A 21331-nucleotide genomic window follows, 5' to 3' on the forward strand; every position below is an offset into this window, starting at 1 on the left:
ACCATCTCTCAAGCCACGTATTCATTCTGACTATTCTTGAATTTCTACCCTGGCTGTCCCGTGGCACTGGTAGCAATCCTGAGATTACTACCTTTGAGGTCCTACTTTTTAACTTATCTCCTAACTCCCTAAATTCTGATTGTAGGACCTCATCCCTTTTGTTTACCTATATCGTTGGTGCCTATATGCACCACGACAACTGGTTGTTCACCTCCCCCTTCAGTATGTCCTGCAGCCGATCGGAGACATCCCTGACCCGAGTACCCGGGAGGCAACATACCATTCGGGAGTCTCATTTTCGACCACAGGAATGCCTGTCTACTCCCCTTACAATTGAATCCCCTGACTATAGCCCTGCCAGTCTTTTTACCGCCATTCTGTGCAGCAAAGCCAGCCACGGTGCCATGAGCCTGGCTACTACTGCCTTCCCCTGGTGAGTCATCTCCCCCAACAGTATCCCAAACGGTATACCTGTTTTGGAGGGAGATGACCGCAGGGGACACCTGCACTACCTTCCTGCTCTTTCTCTGCCTTTTGGTCACCCATTCCCTGTCTCCCTCACCAATCCTAATCTGCGGTGTGACCAACTCACTGAACGTGCTGTCCACGACCTCCTCAGCATCGTGGATGCTCCAAAGTGAGTCCACCCACAGCTCCAGAGCCGTCATGCGGTCTAACAGGCGCTGCAGCAGGTCCAAACCACTTAATATCTTCTCACAGGGATTTACCTCAAGTGTATTTGCTAAATTACCTCCCAAGCATTTCGATAATGTCTTAATTAAGAAGACCAAACATTGCACAGAATTCCAGACTGGACTCCATTTCAGTCTTTCCCTCCACAGACCTCCCAATCCACCCTTGTATCTTATTGTGCTTTGCGCGTTTCCCAGAGATCATCCAATCTTTCTCTGCCTTTCAATGAAATGTTTCTTCCTGGTTCTGTATTAACTTTCTCCAGGTTTATATGGGTTCCCTAAGTTCCTGTTTCCCTCTGTTAAATTAGTATATCATTTCCACTCTCCCACTGCACTGCTTCAAAAGACCATAAGGCGATATGAAATTGGAACATAATTAGACCAATCGGCCTTTCAAGTCTCCCCCCCCCCCCCCATTCAATCATGGTTGATATTTTTTTCTCAACCACATTCCCCTCCCTTCTACCTAATCCCGTTATTAATCAAAAACCTATCTACCTATCATGTCTCACCAAATTGATTGAGTTTTTTGAAGTGGTGATAAAGAAAGGTCTGTGGATGTAGTTTAAATGGACTTCAGAAAGGCGTTTGACAAGGTCCCACATGGCAGACTGTTACAAAAACTAAAATCACATGGGATTCGGTTTGGGCTGGCTGGCTGGATACAGAAGTGGCTTGGTTATAGGAGTCAGAGAGTAGTGGTGGAAGGGTATTTTTCTGAACGGAGATATGTAGCTAGTGGTATTCCGCAGGGGACAGTGCTGGGACCTCTGCTGTTTGCAGTGTATGTAAATGTTCTGGAGGAAAACGTGGATGGTCTAATCAGCAAGTTTGCAGATGACACGAAGATTGCTGATAGTTCCGAAGATTGGCAGATAATAAAACAGGATATGGATAGATTGGCGAACTGGGAACAGAGATGACAGATGGAGTTTAATTCGGACAAATGCGAGTTGATGCATTTTGGAGGATCTAATCTAGGTATAAATTATACTATAAATGGCAGAACCATTATGAACATTAACATACAGAGGGATCTGGGCATGCAAGTCCACAGTTCCGTAAAAGTGGCAATACGTGGGTTTGAGTAGGGTGATCATTGCTCGGCACACCGTCGAGGGCCGAAGGGCCTGTTCTGTGCTGTACTGTTCTATGTTTTATGTAATATTGGTGGCCAAGGTGTTGAAGAAGGCATGTGGCATGCTTGCCTTCATCAGCCGGGGCATTGAGTACAAGGAGTTGGGAAATGAAGTTGCAGAGCACGGAGAACTGTACAGAAATCTGAACATGGTGAGGATTATCGACACAGTGGTACAGTACACAGACAAGCTATGCAAAACAGCCGACAGGGCGAGGATCATAGACACAGTGATACAATGCACAGTGAATGCTGTGCAAAACACTGAACAGGGTGAGGATTACTGACACGCCGTGGTAAAGACATAGAGTGATGTAAATCCAGCGGAGATTTCAGCAACTTTGCCATTTTGGAAATTCAAGACTCACAGTTGAAAGTACAGCACGAACACACGCACAAACACGCATATAACACAGAAACTCACACGAACAAACACACACATACAAAAGCACAGAAGTGCGCACACATTAACAATCACAAACACACACAAGCAAATACACAAACATAAGTAGAGGCATACACACAAACTCACACACACACACACAAACACAGACAAAAATGCACACAGTAACACACACAAACAAACACAGAATATATTTATCTAGAATAATGTATTTGCAATTAGCCTTATGTGTTTGCAGGGCTGAATCTAATAATTAAACACTCTGGGGTTTGACGTTCGTTCTTCTTTACTTGGGGAATTCATATTCGTCTTTCTGTCCCCCCAGAATTATTACTTCTGTTAAAGTTTCCAACGAATGAAGGAACAAGGAGCTCTAGAGTATTTGGGTGAGGTTCATTTCAGGTGGATCAGTAGGTTATGAAAGTGGTGATCAAAGCACATAGTTTCCTGACCTCCAGAACAGAGCTGAGTGATACAAAAGAGAGGAAGCGTTGGCGATGCTGCATAAAAAATAATGGTTCGCCCTGAACTGGAGTGCTGTGTACATTTCCGGGAATCGCACATTGGGAATGTTAAGAACGCTTCAGCAAGGAGGCCGAGAAGTTTTCCACAATTTTCCAGTGATGAAAATAAATCAGTTACTTGGATGGGTTGGAGAAGTTGGGGGTTCTTCTCTATGTCGGATGCAAGGTTCAGATGAGATTTTGTAGAGCTGTTCAAAATCAAGTTTTTTTTCGGGACCGAGTAGATAGAAATAAACGATTCCATTTTTTGAAAGATTCGAGAAGCAGAACAGGACGTTGTGTTTCCATTCACCTCCTTAGTGAATGGGCCGTGGCTCCAAAAACCCACTGTGGCACAAGGCGAATTGATCACACATTTTGCCGTTTACCAACTGCACTATTTTATCCATTTGGTGGTACCTTCATTTTGAAGTGAGTTGTCATATACTTTTTACCCAAAAGGGACGGCAGGTGCCCCCTCCCACAGAATTACACAAACATGTCCTATCATACGTCAAAGATACGTCTCTTTACCGTTCTATCTTCGATGCAACATCGCAAAATACTGTCCGCACTTCGGGAGCACGGTGATTAGCTGTTTCTGTCATTAATGTGTGGTCAACAGGCGACAGATTATCTTCAAATGCACACAGCATTAAAACAACCAGTGTCCAAAACCTAGTTAGTCTTGATCGAAATCTTGAAGTGGGCATAGACTCGGGTACCTGAACATCTTGTTCTCGTTTTTAAAATTATGTCAAAGGTGTCAGGAGTGGTTTCAAAACGATTCGGAAGAACGTGATCTTTTTAATGCATTGACTCAGAAAGTAGGCTGAAGGTGAAACCCTTCTGTCGGCCAATTTAACATGATTTCATACAACAGACAGCCAAAGCGGGATCAAATATCTTCAAGGAGTACATTTAATTTTGTAATATCGCCACAATAGACAAACCTGATTTAATTTATCAATGGATCCGAAGAAAACAAAGCCTCAGGATTTGTCATCCAATAACAATCAGGACATGGAGCGAACATAAAGTCAGAGCCCAGTGTGTTAATCAAGGACACAGAGGCAGTAACACTATAATTAAGACCTTAAAACCATCAGAGGACAAGTCGAGAGTAAGAACCAAGGAAACGTATCCAGCTCATTAATTATGTGAATTCGGTGAAAAGTGACAAGAGAACGGGCCAGATGAAATAATCAAGGGACCTTGGACTTCGAAAAATATTCTAATATTTCCCTCAGTGATTTAGTCTCAATTTTGGTTGCCTGCTCCCATGTGAATTAAACTGGCCAGTTTTATGATAGTTAACGAGTTTTGTAAATGTAAGTTGTTTTTGATAATACACTTTGTATGGCGTGGGGGGCAGCGCGGTAACACAGTGGTTAGCACAGTTGCTTCACAGCTCCAGGGTCCCAGGTTCGATTACCTGCTGGGTCACTGTCTGTGCGGAGTCTGCACGTTCTCCCTGTGTCTGCGTAGGTTTCCTCCGGGTGCTCTGGTCTCCTCTCACAATCCAAAGATGCGCAGGTTAGACGGAATGGCCATGATGAATTGCACTTAGCATCCAAAAAAAAGGCTAGCTGTTGGTTACTGGGTTACGGGGACACGGCGGAGACGTGGACTTAAGTAGGGTGCTCTTTCCAGGAGCCGGTGCAGACTCTATGGGCAGAATAGCCTCCTTCTGCACTGTAACGTCTATGAATAGCTGCTGGTGTCTCCCGGTAGAATTTGTGTTGTGTGGGTATAATTTGCATTCTGTGAGGAACCTGTTTTTTGCATGCCAGTCTAACTGCTGTTATGTGAGTAAGTCCGACAGCATGTTGCTAACACTGTGTCAGGCTAATTCTCCCCGATTACACGATAAGACATAGAACCATAATTAGGCCACTCGGCCCATCGAGTTGCTCCGCCATTCAATCATGGCTGATACTTTTCTCATCCCCATTCTTCTGCCTTCTCCCCATAACCCCTGATCCCCTTATTAATCAAGAACCTATCTATCTCTGCCTTCAAGACGTTCAGCGATTTGGCCTCAACAGCTTGCTGCGGCAAAAATATCTACAGATTCACTACCCTCTGGCTGAAGAAGTTTCTCCTCATCTCTGTTTTAACGGATCGTCCCTTTGGTCTGGGATTGTGTTCTCTACTCATTTTTCCTACAAGTGGAATCATCCTCTCCATGTCCACTCTATCCAGGCCTCGCAGTATCCTGTAAGTTTCAACAAGATCCCCACTCATCCTTCTAAGCTCCAATGACTACAGACCCAGAGTCCTCAACTGATCCTCATACGACAAGGTGTTGATTCCAAGGATTGTTCTTGTGGATCTCCTCTGGACCCTTTCTACGGGCTGCACATCTTTCCTTTTTTTGGTGGCAGCTGAATATATTTTTTCAGGCAGGAACATAACATAAAAACAGCAGAGACCAACACTGAGCACTTCCCTCAGTGCCGAACTGAATTTTAAAAAACCAATAAATTAAAAATCTGTCACCAACTTTTAAATTCCTCCCCTCCCACTTTTACAAGTTCCTCACCGCTCATCTTCCAAATTGCGACTTTTTGGAAGGGGGGAGGGATGGTGGGGCGGGGCGGAGAAAAGAATGGCCCCAAAAAATGGCCCCTGGCTCACTCAAAATGGCCACTGCTTCGTTTAAAATGGCCAGCCCCTCCTCACTCAAAATGCCCACCAACCCGCTCGCTCAGGTGACGAACGCACTTTGTTTTTTACAAAAGAAAAGGGAACAAACACAGCAGTAATCCTCGAGCACCACCTAAAAATATTGTCCTTCTCAGAATAAAAGGAGGAAAGCAATGTTGAATGGATGGGCTTCGAACCGTGACCCCGGGACGGGAATTCCGATGTGCGGCTCAAAATGGCCGCCACCCCTGCTCAAATCGGCCGTCAGCTCTCCCCCTGCCCCTTACTCCTGCTCAAAATGCTCATCTTTCCTTAGATACGGGGTCCAAAACTTCTCACAGTACTCCAAATGGAGCATGACCAGGGCCTCATACAGCCACAGAAGTACGTCCCTGGTCTTGTATTCTAGCCCTCTTGACATGAATGCTGACATTGAATTTGCCTTCCTAACTTCCGACTGAACATGCACGTTAACCTTAAGAGAATCGTGAAAACGGACAGCCATGTCCCTTTGTGCTTCTGGATTCCTGAGCATTTCCCCATTTAGAAAATAGTCTATGTCGAAATTCCTCCTTCCAAAGTGCATAACCAAACTTTACCACGTTATATTTCATTTGCCACTTCATTGCCCAATCTTCTCGCCTGTCCAAATCCTTCTGCAGCCCCCTTATTTCCTCAATGCTACCTGTCCCTCTACAGATATTTGTATCATCTGCAAACTTAGCAGCAGTGCCTCCAGTTACTTCTTCCAGATCATTAATGTATATTGTGAAAGGTTGTGGTCCCAGCACAGATCCTGCAGCAGACCACGAGTCACAGGCCGCCACCATGCATAAAAGTTATATCCCCCAATTTTACTCTAAATTTAATGTCGGAAAAGTACACCTGGACACGGGTTAAAAGTACACAATGCAATTATAGGATAAAGGAAATGCCTCTTACACACAGAGAGTGCTAAATGTGTGAAATTACCACTCGTCATCGGCTGCCATCCTGAAAAAAACCCTTTATCCCCACTCTCTGCCTTCTGTCAGTCAGCCAATCCCGTACCCATGCCAGGATCTGAGAATTAACAATATGGGCTCTTAACTTAATGATCAATCTCCTATGCGGCACCTTATCAAAGGCCTTCTCGAAATCTAAATAAATCACTTCCACTGGTTCTCCTTTGTCTCACTTCCTTGTTACCTCGTCAAAGACTCTAACAGATCTGTCAGACATGACCTCCTTTTGAAAAAGCCATGCTGACTCGGTCCTATTTTACCATGCACTTCCAAGTACTCCGCGATTTCATCTCTAATTATGGACTCTAAAATCCCACCAATGACTGAAGTCAAGCCAACCGGCCTCTAATTTCCCGTCTCCTGCCTCCCTCCCTTCTTAAACAGTGGTGTTACATGAGCCACCTTCCAGTCCTCTGGTACCCTTCCTGCCTCCAGTGATTTCTGAAAGATCACTACCAATGCCTCAGCAATCTCCTCAGCTATCTCTTTTGGAAACCTGCGGTGCAGTCCATCCGGTCCAGTTGACCTCTCCACTTTCAGAACTTTCAGTGTCCCCAGAACTTTCTCCTTAGTGATAGCCACTGCACTCACCTCTGCCCCCTGTTTCTCCTGGAGCTTTGGCATCCCACTGGTATCTTCCACCGTGAAGACTGATGCAAAGTAGCTATTCAGTTCGTCTGCCATTTCTTTGTTTCCTATTATTACTTCTTAGAACAGTACAGCACAGAACAGGCCCTTCGGCCCTCAATGTTGTGCCGAGCCATGATCACCCTACTCAAACCCACGTATCCACCCTGTACCCGTAACCCAACAACCCCCCCTTAACCTTACTTTTTTTTTATTAGGACACTACGGGCAATTTAGCATGGCCAATCCACCTAACCCGCACATCTTTGGACTGTGGGAGGAAACCGGAGCACCCGGAGGAAACCCACGCACACAGGGGGAGGACGTGCAGACTCCACACAGACAGTGACCCAGCCGGGAATCGAACCTGGGACCCTGGAGCTGTGAAGCATTTATGCTAACCACCATGCTACCCTGCTGCCCAGGCACATTGTCCAGTGGTCCAATGTCTATTTTTGCCTCTCTCTTTATATTGAAAAAACTCTTCCCATCTTCATTTATATTAGTAGCTAGCTTGCACTCATATTTCATCTTCGCTTTCCTTATTGATATTTTATCTGTCATCTGCTCGCTCTTAAAGGCTTCCCAATCCTCTGGCTTCTCACTAATCCTCGCCACTTTTTTATGTTTTTTTCTTTTGCGTTTATACTGTCCTTGAGTCTAATGTCACTGAGATAAACTGGCTTATACGTGATGGCTATAATACTTCTTCATTGAGTCACAATAGTGAACATTCCACATGACTAAACAGGCCTTGCTATTAATCAATTCAATTACAAACTACGCTGAGCTGCACGAGATGTCGATACCCGCTCGGTGTCTCCCTGGAGTCACTCAACATTCCAACCCCCAACCAAACGAAAATGGAAAATGAATCCTGTGTCTGTTTTTCAAGTAACTGTGAATCACTCCTTTAATAAAAGTGGACGGCTGTTGCTGGAATCAGACACAGAAAGAGAAAATACTGGGCACGGTACATCACATCCTTTCCCTCTCCACAGCTGCTGTAAGACCTTCTGGGATTGTCAACTCCTCAGTAGGTTAGTGCTGTCCGTGGTAACTAACCACATGATAGAATTATTTTAGAAAGCTGTGGTTCCTGGGCATCCTGCTAGAGGGAGCAACTTGAGTATATATTTCCAAAAATCCAAACATTGGGCAGTTTCTGACTTTGCGTCTAAATCGGGCAGTATCGTGTGGATTACAATGTCACAATTGTGTTGAATTATTTTACCATTGTTTTGAGGTGGATTACATTCCTGTAGGAATGCGATATGTTCTGCCGGTTCATTCTCAGCTATTTCACACTTTCGCTTAAATTTAACATTCTCATGCTTGCAACATGGAGCTGGGGCAGCAGGGTAGCATGGTGGTTAGCATAAATGCTTCACAGCTCCAGGGTCCCAGGTTCGATTCCCGGCTGGATCACTGTCTGTGTGGAGTCTGCACGTCCTCCCCCTGTGTGCGTGGGTTTCCACCGGGTGCTCCGGTTTCCTCCCACAGTCCAAAAATGTGCGGGTTAGGTGGATTGGCCATGCTAAATTGCCCGTAGTGTCCTAAAAAGTAAGGTTAAGGGGGGGTTGTTGGGTTACGGGTATAGGGTGGATACGTGGGTTTGAGTAGGGTGATCATGGCTCGGCACAACATTGAGGGCCGAAGGGCCTGTTCTGTGCTGCACTGTTCTATGTTCTAACAGTGGCGGACTGATGTTGGGCCTAAGCTGCGAAGCCACCTGACGGACAGTTTTACAGTCGATGTGGTTTTCTGTCCCAGAGGAGAAGTTAACCAGACTGAGTGTAAAACACGCGGCTCACTCACGCCAGCATGAAACCAATTTCATCCCCATGTTCGCGAGGCACTTGCCCAGCATCCGTATCACTAGGCCAGTGTCATAGCCACTTTACTAAAGTTTCTTATGGGTTCGGGAGTAGCATTATTGTGCCTTGCAATTACTATTTCCTGTTCTGCACTGTCACTGGGAAAGACAGCTCTTTTGACTCCCTCACAACCTGTCTCAGATGCAATCCAGCAGCTATGTCCTTTAAGATTCGGCCTACTACGTCTATGCTGGTGCTTCCCGAGGTATTCTTGATGATGAACATTGAAGTCCCCCACCCAGAGTACATTTCGTCCCCTTGCCACCTCAGTGTTTCCTCCAAATGATGTTCAGCATGGAGGAGTACTGATTCATCAGCTGTCGGGGGATGGTACTTGGCAATCAGCAGGATGTTTATTTGTCCATGCTTCATCTGAAACCAGTTTCACGGGATCTGGGGTCGAATTTGGGCTCTCCCAGGGGAACACCCTCCCGGATGTATAGCGTTGTGCCGCCACCTCTGCTGAGTCTGTTCGACTGGTGGGACGAGGCATCCGCAGGGATGGGGAGGATATGTTTCTAACCTTCTCTGTGTGTGAGGAGAACACTTGTTAACCGATTTGCTGATCACTTTCCCAGTGCCAAACAGAACAGTTAATCCAGGGGTTCCTGAAGTGTCGTTCTTCACAGTTTGATGTCTGTCAATCAGAAAATTCGTGTTCAGTCACATTGAAATTGCAGATTTGGACAAGATGACAAGCACAGTTTACTGGAAATCAAAAACACATTCGGACTTTAAGCAATGTGTGGCCAACTCTCCCTCTTTATCTGTATGTTTCACGTCAAACTGAAGGAACGATCAGATACTCGGCGTGTTGAAGAAAATTGGCCTTTGTTTTCTCTGCTTCTCCTTCAAAACTCATCTGATTAAAACACAGCCTCCTCCGTCCTTGCTGGATACCAGATCTGGGCACCAGTCTGTGGAGTATGAACTAGGAAAAGCCATACCTTCTTTCTCCAAACATTCTACTGACGCCATAGGTTTCTGAACTGCATTACATTAGCACAGCCTTCGAAAAGTCATTGCGCAGGGAATAGGTAAATATTTGTATACTGGGATCATCAAGAACTTCGTGTTCCATTCCCTCATCATTCAATCTCACAAAGAGGTCATTCAGCACATGGTGCCTGACTGACCTCTGAGGGGAGCGTTCAAATTACTCTGCCTCTATTGCCCCTGCCCCGCTGCCTTGCTAAAGGTTCGAAGTCAGGACATTATCCTATTCAATGTTTGACATTTAAATCCGCTTCCACATGCCTTTCAGTCAGTGAACACGTCTCAAATTCACACATTGCAAAGCAAATACCAGCTCAAATTGTCTCTGGTTCTTTAGCAAATGTCAATCCTTCACATGCAAGTTCTCTGGTGACTGAACCTTCTGCCACTAGAGGCAATATCTCCTTATTTATTCAACCGGAATTGTTGACAGCTGTCAATATCAATCAAATCTTCTCTCAGACTTCTCAGTTTTACGGAGAACAGGATCACATTCCCCAGTCTTTCCACAAAGCGGAAGCATTTCTTCATTGGTTCCATTTTAATGATGTCCCACACCCTCTCCATGGCCCTCAATCATTCATCAGATGTGGTGCACAGATTTGAACAATAATCTAGCCCAGATATTATCAACGTTATACAAATGTATAGCGTAACATTTTCACCTTTTGTATTGATAAAGCCAGTAATCTCAAATGCATTTCACAGAAGTCTCAACCTTCCCTCTCATCACATCACTTCTCTCGCTCTTTCCACAGTGCCTATAAAATTGTATAATTTACTATATATTACCTCTCCTCGTTCTTCCAAGCCCCTAACCCGATCCGATAATGTGCATTGTCCTTCTGAATATCTGTCCATTCTCTGTCACTGCAAATTAGAATTCTGAATATGACAGAACTGGAAAGTAATCGTTACTAAATTGAAGCATTGTTAGAATTGAAAAAAACATAGACGGCGATGGTGCAGTAATCATTGTGTATATTGTAAATATCTACCTGGATATTATCAGTGGTCTGTATCATATTGTAACCTGATCATCAGTTTCTGGATTGAAGGAAGCTGCCGGCTCTGAGGCTTCGGCATTCTGATCAGTCATTTAAGCGAGGTTCCATGAACCGTTTCAGAGTTTTGTTAAAGGTATTACCGGCACCATTGCAATAATAGTGTAAATACGACCACCCAACAAAATCACATGGACCGATCTCCCAACTCATTTCTGAAATGAAAAGGGGGCGAGAGCATCTACTGACAGAACAACTCGCCCTCCGAACCCCTGTTCAATAGACTGAGGTGGGAGAGGTTGTTTAATAATAATCATAATAATCTTTATTATTGTCACAAGTAGCCTTGCATTAACACTGCAATGAAGTTACTGTGAAATCCGCCGGTCGCCGCATTCCGGCGCCTGTTCAGGTACACAGAGGGATAATTCAGAATGTCCAATTAACCTAACAGCACGTCTTTCGGGACTTGTGGGAGGAATCCGGAGCACCCGGAGGAAACGCACGCAAGCACGGGGAGAACGTGCCGACTCCGCACAGACAGTGACCCAAGCCAGGAATCGAACCTGGGACCCTGGCGCTGTACAGCAACGGTGCCAACCATTGTGCTACCATGCGGCGCAGTTTGAGCTCCGTTTGAACTGCAGCTCACAAAACTAATGAAGCGATAGGCAAGTGGAGGCTCCGTGGTAGCAAGGGCTGTGGATGTTCACAACCGGCTGCCCCGCTTAAATACTCAAGTTCTGTTGTGAGCTGCACTGTGGGCGTGGCCTAATTTACCGATTTAAGGGCGTAATTTAGTTTTAGTTCAGCTCTGAGGAGCAGTCTCCCAGAGCAGTCCAGGTTTGCAGTCTCCCGATCCCCGTCATCTAAACCATCAGCTGCAGGCAGCAGAATGACGGGAATCCTCCTTGTTTTCACCCTGTGTGTCTGTTTACCCCGTGAGTACCGATCAGACTAACCCAGATTGTGTGGATTTAATATAAAGCTGCCCGAGTCCATCCCAATTACAGACCCTGTCTGGGGTTTTAGCCCTGATCTGTGTTTCTGGCTGTGATGGTCCATTAAACTGTCTTCTGTTTAATTTCCAGGATGTTTGAGTCTGAAAGTGAAACAGGACCCAGAAGCGGTGACCAGCGAGGAGTGTCAGACTCTCACCATTAACTGTGTGTATTCCGGTGATAAATTCGAAAATGGAAATTTCTTCAGACAAACCCAGCCCGGGGTAGGTTGGGAGCGGATCTCCAGCGGAGGGAGATTTGTTGTGTCGGTGAATAAAGCAGAAAAGACATTTTCGCTGGAAATTCGGGATGTGAGAGTTGAAGACAGCGCCACCTATTACTGTAAAGCTCAGTATTACTGGAGCACACAGTGATGGGTCTCGGCTTCCCGCGATACAAAACCCCTCAGTGCGGATTATCACAGAAACAAATGTAAAAACGGAGTTAATCTGCCCCTGAAACCCCCACAGTTCCGCCTCCCACTGTCTGCCCCATGCTCTGGTTTATAACGAGACTGGTTCATTCCCGTTAACATCTTGAGTTTTATAAACGCCGAGTTTGTGCGGATGTTGATACTTTTCCAGAAATTAGTGTCAGTGAATGGAGATTGGGAATAACTGATCTCAGTGACGAACCCTCAGACCAGCCGGATCCTGTTCCAACAGAGGGAACTGGTAACCGCAGTCCCCACTGTTGAAGTTATGTCCCCACGTTCACCATATAGCCGGGGATTTTATATTGACTTGCCATACTGTGCTTGGATTGGGATATTCACAGTGACAGAGACCGGGACAATTTCCTCCGCACAAAGCAAGTAACAATTCGCCCGGCCTGGTGGCGAATTATCGGGATGATGTTATCATGTCTGTAACCTGGTTACGTTTCATTGTCATTTCCACCATTTCCATCTTTCTTTATCATTTTCGTCCGTTTATATGAAGCGAATATTTCCTGCCTCCAGCCATTTAGTCATAGCTCAGGGCCTCACAGAGAACGGTTTAAATCAACAGAGTCTCTGAAACATTGGATGTTGTTTATGTATTTCAACCCCCCGAATAATTGGGCAGCATCGAATGACTGGTGATCATTTTCTTGCTGTTTGAGGTATCGGTGGTTATTATACCGGGGAGTCTGAGAACCGCGTCACTGTGTGATAACTGGAAATATGATTATGCAGAGGGATCCGGGACGGTGATGACTGTCACAGCCGGTAAGTGTCTCCAAACCCCGCTATTTTACAGAGCGTGTCCGTGAATGTTAGCCCTCAGTTTATTATTATAATCCGTATTTCTTAAAACCGATTGAAACTGGAGCTGATCTGCTTTCTAAGTAATATTCTTGGCGGCAGATTTTGATTTCCGAGCAGAATATGATTCTGGAGTTGGGTCCAGGTTTTTCCTGTGGAAACTGTATATGGAGCAGGAGGTCAGAGGGATAGGGGTAGAGGTAATTGGGGATGGGTGGTGGTGTTGGTGGGTGTTGACAGTATGTGGACCATTACTAGTTTAATGGCACATCATGTCCATGCTCAACATCACAGGCTCTCTCATTCCTAACTGTTTTTAATGAAAGCAGATTGTCGACGGTCCGGACTCCGCTGTCAGAGTCGGTCTGTGAGGGGGCTCTGTGTCTGTCCATTTGGTCACCACATCGGCTCTTAGAGCTCTCTCCACGGCAGCCGTTCGTTCTCCGAACTGCGCAATGTGATTGATGCACCATGTGAAGAAACGCAACATTTGAGAAAACGTATGTACCGACATTTGAAACAGTCCGGAGAAAATTCACGAAGTTGGCCCCGTCTTTGGAGGTAATTTCTATAAAGGAGATTCGAAGAAAGAGACTTGACCTTATTGAGACAGATAGGATAATCTGGGGTTTTCACAGGCTGGATCCTGAGAGGATTTCCTTTTGTGGGAGTGTCTCGAAGCAGAGGGCATAATCTCTGAGTCAAGGGGCGCCATGTAAAACAGCGATTAGGAGGAACTTGTTCTCTCAAATGGCCGTGAAACTGTGAAATATTGGCGCTAAGCATGTTCAAGGCTGAAAGAGACAGACATGTATTCAGTGAGGGCGTCGAGCGTTAGGGGTATAAGGTGGGATAGTAGAGTTGAGGATTATCGTCATGAAAAATATTAAGGTGGAAAAGTCCCCAGGGCCTGATGGGATCTACCCCAGAATACTGAAGAAGGCTAGCGAGGAAATTGCTGAGGCCTTGATAGAAATCTTTGGATCCTCACTGTCCTCAGGTATGTTCCAGAGGACTGGAGAATAGCCTATGTTGTTCTATTGTTTAAGAAGGGAGCAAGGATAATCCAGGGAACTAAAAGCCAGTGAGCCTTACATCAGTGGTAGGGAAATTAGTGGAGAGAATTCTTCGAGACAGGATCTACTCCCATTTGGAAGCAAGTAGACGTATGAGTGAAAGGCAGCATGGTTTTGTGAAGGGGAGATCGTGTCTCACTAACTTAATAGAGTTTTTCAAGGAGGTCACAATGGTGGTTGCTGCAGATAGGGCAGTGGATGTTGTCTATATGGACTTCAGTAAGGCCTTTGACAAGGTCCCTCATGTCAGACTGGTACAAAAGGTGAAGTCACACGGGATCAGTTGTGAGCTTGCAAGAAGGATACAGAACTGGCTAGGTCATAGAAGGCAGAGAGTAATAATGGAAGGGTTATTTGCTGAATGGAGTGCTGTGACTACTGGTGGTGTTCAGCAGAGATCAGTGCTGGGACTATGGTCTGGAATGCTGCATAGGGTTCAGTCACCTCAGTTCAGAAATTATCTCCATGCTTGGGAAGAAATTTAACAAATATTCCTGAGATAAATTACTGTGAGTTGAAATTGAGTTATTTAGACCGATATTCCATGTAATGTAGAGCCCTGAGATGTAACTTCATCAGAACATACCATATGTTCAAAGGGCTTGGCAGAACAGATACTGGGTAAGTGTATCCACGCTGGCTAGGTTCTCACTTGGGATCCCAGTTTCAGAATATGTGTTTCGGCAGTAGAGTTAAGAAGAGGATACATTTCTTCAGTTAACCAATTCATGTGAATCGTTGATTTCTGTTCCTCAAAGAGTTCTGGATTCTCAGATGTGAGTTTATTCACAGAAGTGTTGAATAGATTATTTGATATAAAAGTATCAAAGGTTATGGCGACAATGGGGGGACTGGTTGTTGAGGTAGGGGATCAGCGACCAGATAAATGAATGGCGGGTCAACTTTGAAAGGTGGTCTCGTCGGTTTTCTACCCGTTAGAAATTGTCTTTTGAATTTGCGGTTCTGAGGACGGAAATCAGCTGCAATGCAAATCTCTCTGGAAAGGTTCAACATGTTGGGTCCACTTTCGCCGAGGGATGGAGAATCACGAGGAGGATTTATAGGTGAATTAAATTATGAACATAAATCTGAATGGTGATTTGTGCGTTTTTCCAGAGAAAAGGACGGTGAACATGTAATAGTCATTAACAGAAAACAGACACAAATTGGAAACAGATATTTCTACACAGAGACATCAGGGTATACTAATCGCTGCCACATTGAGTGGTTGGCGCAGAGACTATTGTTTCAGAAATGGGTAGGATGGAAAATAAAGGAGGGGAAACAGAATGGAGCGACACAAGGTGCTGGATGGAAATGGCCAACTCGATTTCGGGTGGGTTAGGCTGACCTGGAGTATGCACAGACATAAATCAGTTGGGCCAAATCGTTCATTCCTCTTCAGTAGATTATACACAATATAAAACTTACAGAAAAGTTCGCTCAGAGAACCCGAGAGACAATCAGTTAATAAACTGAAAGAATTGTAATTGTCAGAGAGCCGGAAGAGGCAGTTCCCAGTGAGTAACAGTGAAACCCACTGCGGAAACTGAACAGACTGAAGCCCACCGACAACTCAGAGACTTTGGGACAAGTTCCCACGATCACGAAAAGCTCAAACAGCGCAAAGTAAATGTAGAAATAAAAGGAAACTAACAGTAAATGATTCAATTTAAAGAGAAACGGAGAAAAATATTATTGATTAAAGAAAATAGACAGAGTAAAAGGCAATCAGAAACTCCGGGAAATGTTAAACTGCAGTCAGTGATTGACATCTAACTACGGATGTCAAACGTAGGTTTGTATCCATAGCCAATGAATCGCAATCATTTTCTGTTGGATCTTGCTGTGCTAAGTGGTGAATGCAGTTCGGTTACACTCGGCCAATTATATCAGGAAACAGATTGTCTCACTGATATGAAAATGTTCCCTCGCGTCTGTTCCTCAGCAAGGAAAATAGGAGCAGAAATGTCACACCCATGGTGGAAACATACAGAAGTAAGGATTGCATTAGGCCCCACGGGCAGATACTGCCCTTTGTCAATGAAATACACTTCTTCCCATGAACCATTTAATTTTCCCATAACTCTGCATTTTCCTATCCCGGTCATTGACCATTGCCCGTTGATAAGTCTTTGTGGAATCAGTTCCCACCACACATTCCGAGTGTGCATTGCGGAACTTTCGAGTTTGTGGCGGGAAAGATAATAACCACTCATTCCTCACTGGTTCATATTGACATAAAAGTTAATACAGTTCAAGCAGAATTAAAATAAAAACAATACCATAAACAACTGAGCTATTCACGTGATTAACAAATAATGGCTTCCCGAATAAAACAAATTACGTTTTTTTCATCCGCCAGATTCCAGTTCTTTGGTGTCCAAGAACCCGCCTCTCCAAAACTCTGCTGCCGGTGACACAGTTACTTTAAATTGGGAATATTCAGGGTTGTGTCAGTACACAGTACACTCGTACCGCCAGTCCCCAGGACAGGCTCCGGAATTCCTGCTTCAGAGACACACTTCAGGACAGGAGAATAAAGAAAACGCTGCCGGTGGGAGAATTTCTGCTTCTATCGACACTTCCAAGAAAATCAGCCGTTTAATGATCTCCAAACTTCAACCGAGCGACTCTGCTGTGTACTACGCTGCACTGAGCCGGCACACAGCACAGTGATACAGAGCACGGAGAGAGCTGTACAGAAACCTGACCATGGTGAGGATTACACACACAGTGATACAGAGCACGGAGACAGCTGTACAGAAACCCTGAACATGGTGAGGATTACACACACAGTGATACAGAGCACGGAGAGAGCTGTACAGAAACCTGACCATGGTGAGGATTACACACACAGTGATACAGAGCACGGAGAGAGCTGTACAAAACCTGAACATGGTGAGGATTACACACACAGTGATACAGAGCACGGAGAGAGCTGTACAGAAACCTGAACATGGTGAGGATTACAGACACACACAGTGATACAGAGCACGGAGAGAGCTGTACAGAAACCGGAACATGGTGAGGATTACACACACAGTGACACAGAGCACGGAGACAGCTGTACAGAAACCTGAGCATGGTGAGGGTTACACACACAGTGATACAGAGCACGGAGACAGCTGTACAGAAACCTGAGCATGGTGAGGATTACACACACACAGTGATACAGAGCACGGAGAGAGCTGTACAGAAACCGGAACATGGTGAGGATCACACACACAGTGATACAGAGCACGAACAGAGCTGTACAGAAACCTGAACATGGTGAGGATCACACAGCACAGTGATACAGAGCACGGAGAGAGCTGTACAGAAACCTGACCATGGTGAGGATTACACACAGTGATACAGAGCACGGAGGTTGCTGTACAGAAACCTGAACATGGTGAGGATTACACACACAGTGACACAGAGCACGGAGACAGCTGTACAAAAACCTGAACATGGTGAGGTTTACACACACAGTGATATAGAGCACGGAGAGAGCTGTACAGAAACCGGAACATGGTGAGGATTACACACACTGACACAGAGCACGGAGAGAGCTGTACAGAAACCTGGACATGGTGAGGATTACACACACAGTGATACAGAGCACGGAGACAGCTGTACAGAAACCTGAGCATGGTGAGGGTTACACACACAGTGATACAGAGCACGGAGAGAGCTGTACAGAAACCTGAGCATGGTGAGGGTTACACACACAGTGATACAGAGCACGGAGACAGCTGTACAGAAACCTGAGCATGGTGAGGATTACACACACACAGTGATACAGAGCACGGAGAGAGCTGTACAGAAACCTGGACATGGTGAGGATTACACACACAGTGATACAGAGCACGGAGAGAGCTGTACAGAAACCTGAACATCGTGAGGATCACACACAGTGATACAGAGCACGGAGGGAGCTGTACAGAGATCTGAACATGGTGAGGATTACACACACAGTGATACAGAGCACGGAGTGAGCTGTACAGAAACCTGACCATGGTGAGGATTACACACACAGTGATACAGAGCACGGAGAGAGCTGTACAGAAACCTGAGCATGGATCAAGAAAATGGTTTAACCACTGATTAACCTGGAGTATATGCCAATCGCGTGAACTGCTCAGTTTTTGTGGCAATGTTATCACTTTAATTGCATTTTAATTGTATTCACTGTTACAATACAATTGATACAATGCAAACCAATGGGGACTGAGGTGATGTTTTATTCCACCCAGTAAACTCTAACGATCTGAAATGCACTGTCAGAATGGGTGGTGGGAGCTGATTGAACAGTGATTTACAAACGGGTAAAGGTCAAATATGGGAAAAGGATAATAACAGGACTATGGGAAAATCATGGTCGAATAGTATTTCATTCATGAAGGAAAGGCATTCACTCGAGGTAGTGAATGTCATCCTTATTTCTGTTTGATTCTACCATGGATAGAACATAGAACAGTACAGCAACAGTACAGCACAGAACAGGCCCTTCGGCCCTCGATGTTGTGCCGAGCAATGATCATCCTACTCAAACCCACGTATCCACCCTATACCCGTAACCCAACAACTCCCCCTTCCCCCCTCTCCCCTTCCCCTTCCCCCTTCCCCCCTTCCCCCCCTTACCCCCTTCCCCCCTCCCCCCTTCCGCCCTCCCCCTTCCCCCCTCCCCCCTCCCCCCCTATTCCCCCCCTTCTTCCCCCCCTTCCCCCCAATCACTGACTGTGGTTTAACATTTCCCAGAGTTTCTGATTGCATTTTCTCCGATTTGACCATTTTCTTCTTTCATTAATTTTTTTCTCCGTTTCTCTTTAAATTTATGTATTTACTGTTAGTTTCGATTTGTTTCTAACTTTAAACTTGCTGTTTGTGTTTCTTGTAATCGTGGGAACTTGTCCCAAAGTCTCTGAGTTGTCGGTTGGGTTCAGTCTGCTCAGTTTCCGCAGTGGGTTTTACTGTTACTCACTGGGAACTGCCTCTTCCGGCTCTCTGACATTTTCAATTCTTTCCGCCCATGACTGATTCTCTCCGTGGTTGTCTGTACGCAGTATTCTCTGTGGTTTACATAGTATAGAAATTGGGGGAGAGGAATAGATCATTCGGCCCAATTAAATTGTGTCTGCGCATATACTCCAGACCAGACTGTCCTTCCCCCCCCCCCCCCCCCCCACCCGAAACTTTTTTTAAATTTTTTTTTAAAAAAAATTTTTTTTTAAGGTTAATGGGGGGGGGGGGGGGGGCTTTTGGGTTACTTACTGGTATAGGGTGGATACGTTGACTTGAGTAGGGTGATCATTGCTCGGCACAACGTCGAGGGCCGAAGGGCCTGTTCTGTGCTGTACTGTTCTATGTTCTATATGAGGCGCCCAGAATCATAACCGGGTGAAGTAATTATTTTACTTAATATACTATGCGGCCCTTTGTGAATTGTGAATTTCTGAATGTGGCCCTTGCACGGAAAAGTTTGCCCACCCCTAGTCTAGACTGTTCTCTTTCCAGTATTTCCAAATCTGCCCATAAATGTATCAATACTCTCTGCTCCAAGCTCCATGTGGCAACAGGTTCCATTTTCTCACAAACCTGTGTTTAAATCTCTTCAACTTCATATCTGCATTTGTTCGGTCACTGATATATATCAACATAGAAACATGGAAAACTGGTGCAGGAGTAGGTCATTCGGTTCTTCGAGCCTGCACCACCATTCAAATGTTCATGGCTGATAATGCAAATTCCGTTTCACACTCCCACTTTCTCTCCATTCCCCTGCTCCCTTTAGCCACAAGGGCCACGTCCAGCTCCCTCTTGAATATATCCAACGAACTGGCCCCCACGGCTTTCTGTGGTAGAGAATTCCACAAGTTGACAACTCTCTAAGAGAAGAAGTTCTGCCTCATCTCAGTGCTGAATGGCTCATTCTTTATACTTAGGCTGTGACCCCTAGTCCCAACATCGTGAACATTCGTCCCGCATCTGGCCCGTGCAGTCCCATCAGGATCGTATATGTTTCTATGAGATCCCCTCTCATTCTTCTCAACTCCAGTGAGTCCAAACCCAGCCGATCCAGTATTTCTTCATATGTCAGGCCTGCCATCCCGGAAATTAGTCTGGTGAACTTTCGCTGGACATGCTCAAAAGCAAGAATGTCCTTCCTCAAACTAAAACTACACACAATACTCAAGGTGCGGCCTCACCAAGGCTCCATATAACTGTTGAAAGCAATCCCATCTCCTGTGCTCAAACCTTCTCTATCTGAAGGCCAGCATATCACAGGCTTTCCTCGTCGCCTGCTGTACCTGCATGCCAATCTCCAACGACTGTACATGTGAGGTTACCCTCCTTGGTGGCAAAGACAAGAAGGCAGATTATTCTCTGAATGATGGCAGTTTAGGAAACTGGGAAATGCAGCGAGACCTTGGTGTCCGGTGGGACAGTTGTTATTGATACTCCACGAGGGCGACATGCTGGCGCAGTGGTTAGCACTGCTACCTCACGGCGCCGAGGACCTGGGTTCGAACCGCCGGGGCCACTGCTGTATAGAGTTTGCACATTCTCTGCGTGGATCTCACCCCAACCCAAACAGGGGCTGGTTTAGCTCACTCGGCTAAATCGCTGGCTTACCAAGCAGGCCAGCAGCACGGTTCGATTCCCCTGCCACCTTCCCCGACTGCATCCTCCCAATCGCATCCATTATCTCCTGCTCCACTATTGCTCCTTCTAATGTAGCCCTCTCCCCTTCCCCTAGCTTCGGGTACTCCAACACATCTAGAAATTCCTGCATCTCACAGTCTCCCCCGGGCGGCTCTGACCTGTACAACCTCTCATAAAACTCCTCAAAAACCTTGTTAATCAGCTCCGGAGCCAAACCAACTTCCCTGCCCTGTCCCTCACCTGAAGAATTTCCCTTGCCACTGCCTCCCTCTGGAGCTGACCTGCGAACATACCTGCCTTATCTTCATGTTCATAAACTGCACCCCTTGCTCATCTCAGTTGGTGCACCGGCTTCCTGGTGGATAGTCGGTCGAAGCTCGCCTGTAGTTCCTTCCTCTTTTCCAGCTTTGCTGGATCCCCATCTTCTGCATAACTCATATCTACCTCCAACATCTCATCCATTA

At 45.6% G+C, this 21331-nt stretch overlaps 1 protein-coding gene across 1 annotated transcript in view; it reads left to right on the forward strand.

Annotated features, from left to right (window-relative positions):
• The window catches only part of LOC119960329, a 37932-nt gene extending 21034 nt beyond the window's left edge, over window positions 1-16898 (forward strand). The window contains exons 3-5 of the mRNA XM_038788063.1: window positions 11988-12267; window positions 13028-13107; window positions 16585-16898. Of these exons, the coding sequence (XP_038643991.1) occupies window positions 11988-12267; window positions 13028-13107; window positions 16585-16898 (674 nt within the window). The remainder of the gene's footprint in view (window positions 1-11987; window positions 12268-13027; window positions 13108-16584) is intronic.
• Window positions 16899-21331: the final 4433 nt, after the last annotated feature.

Source organism: Scyliorhinus canicula, unplaced genomic scaffold (assembly GCF_902713615.1).
Source record: "Scyliorhinus canicula unplaced genomic scaffold, sScyCan1.1, whole genome shotgun sequence".
Classification (NCBI taxonomy): Eukaryota; Metazoa; Chordata; class Chondrichthyes; order Carcharhiniformes; family Scyliorhinidae; genus Scyliorhinus; species Scyliorhinus canicula.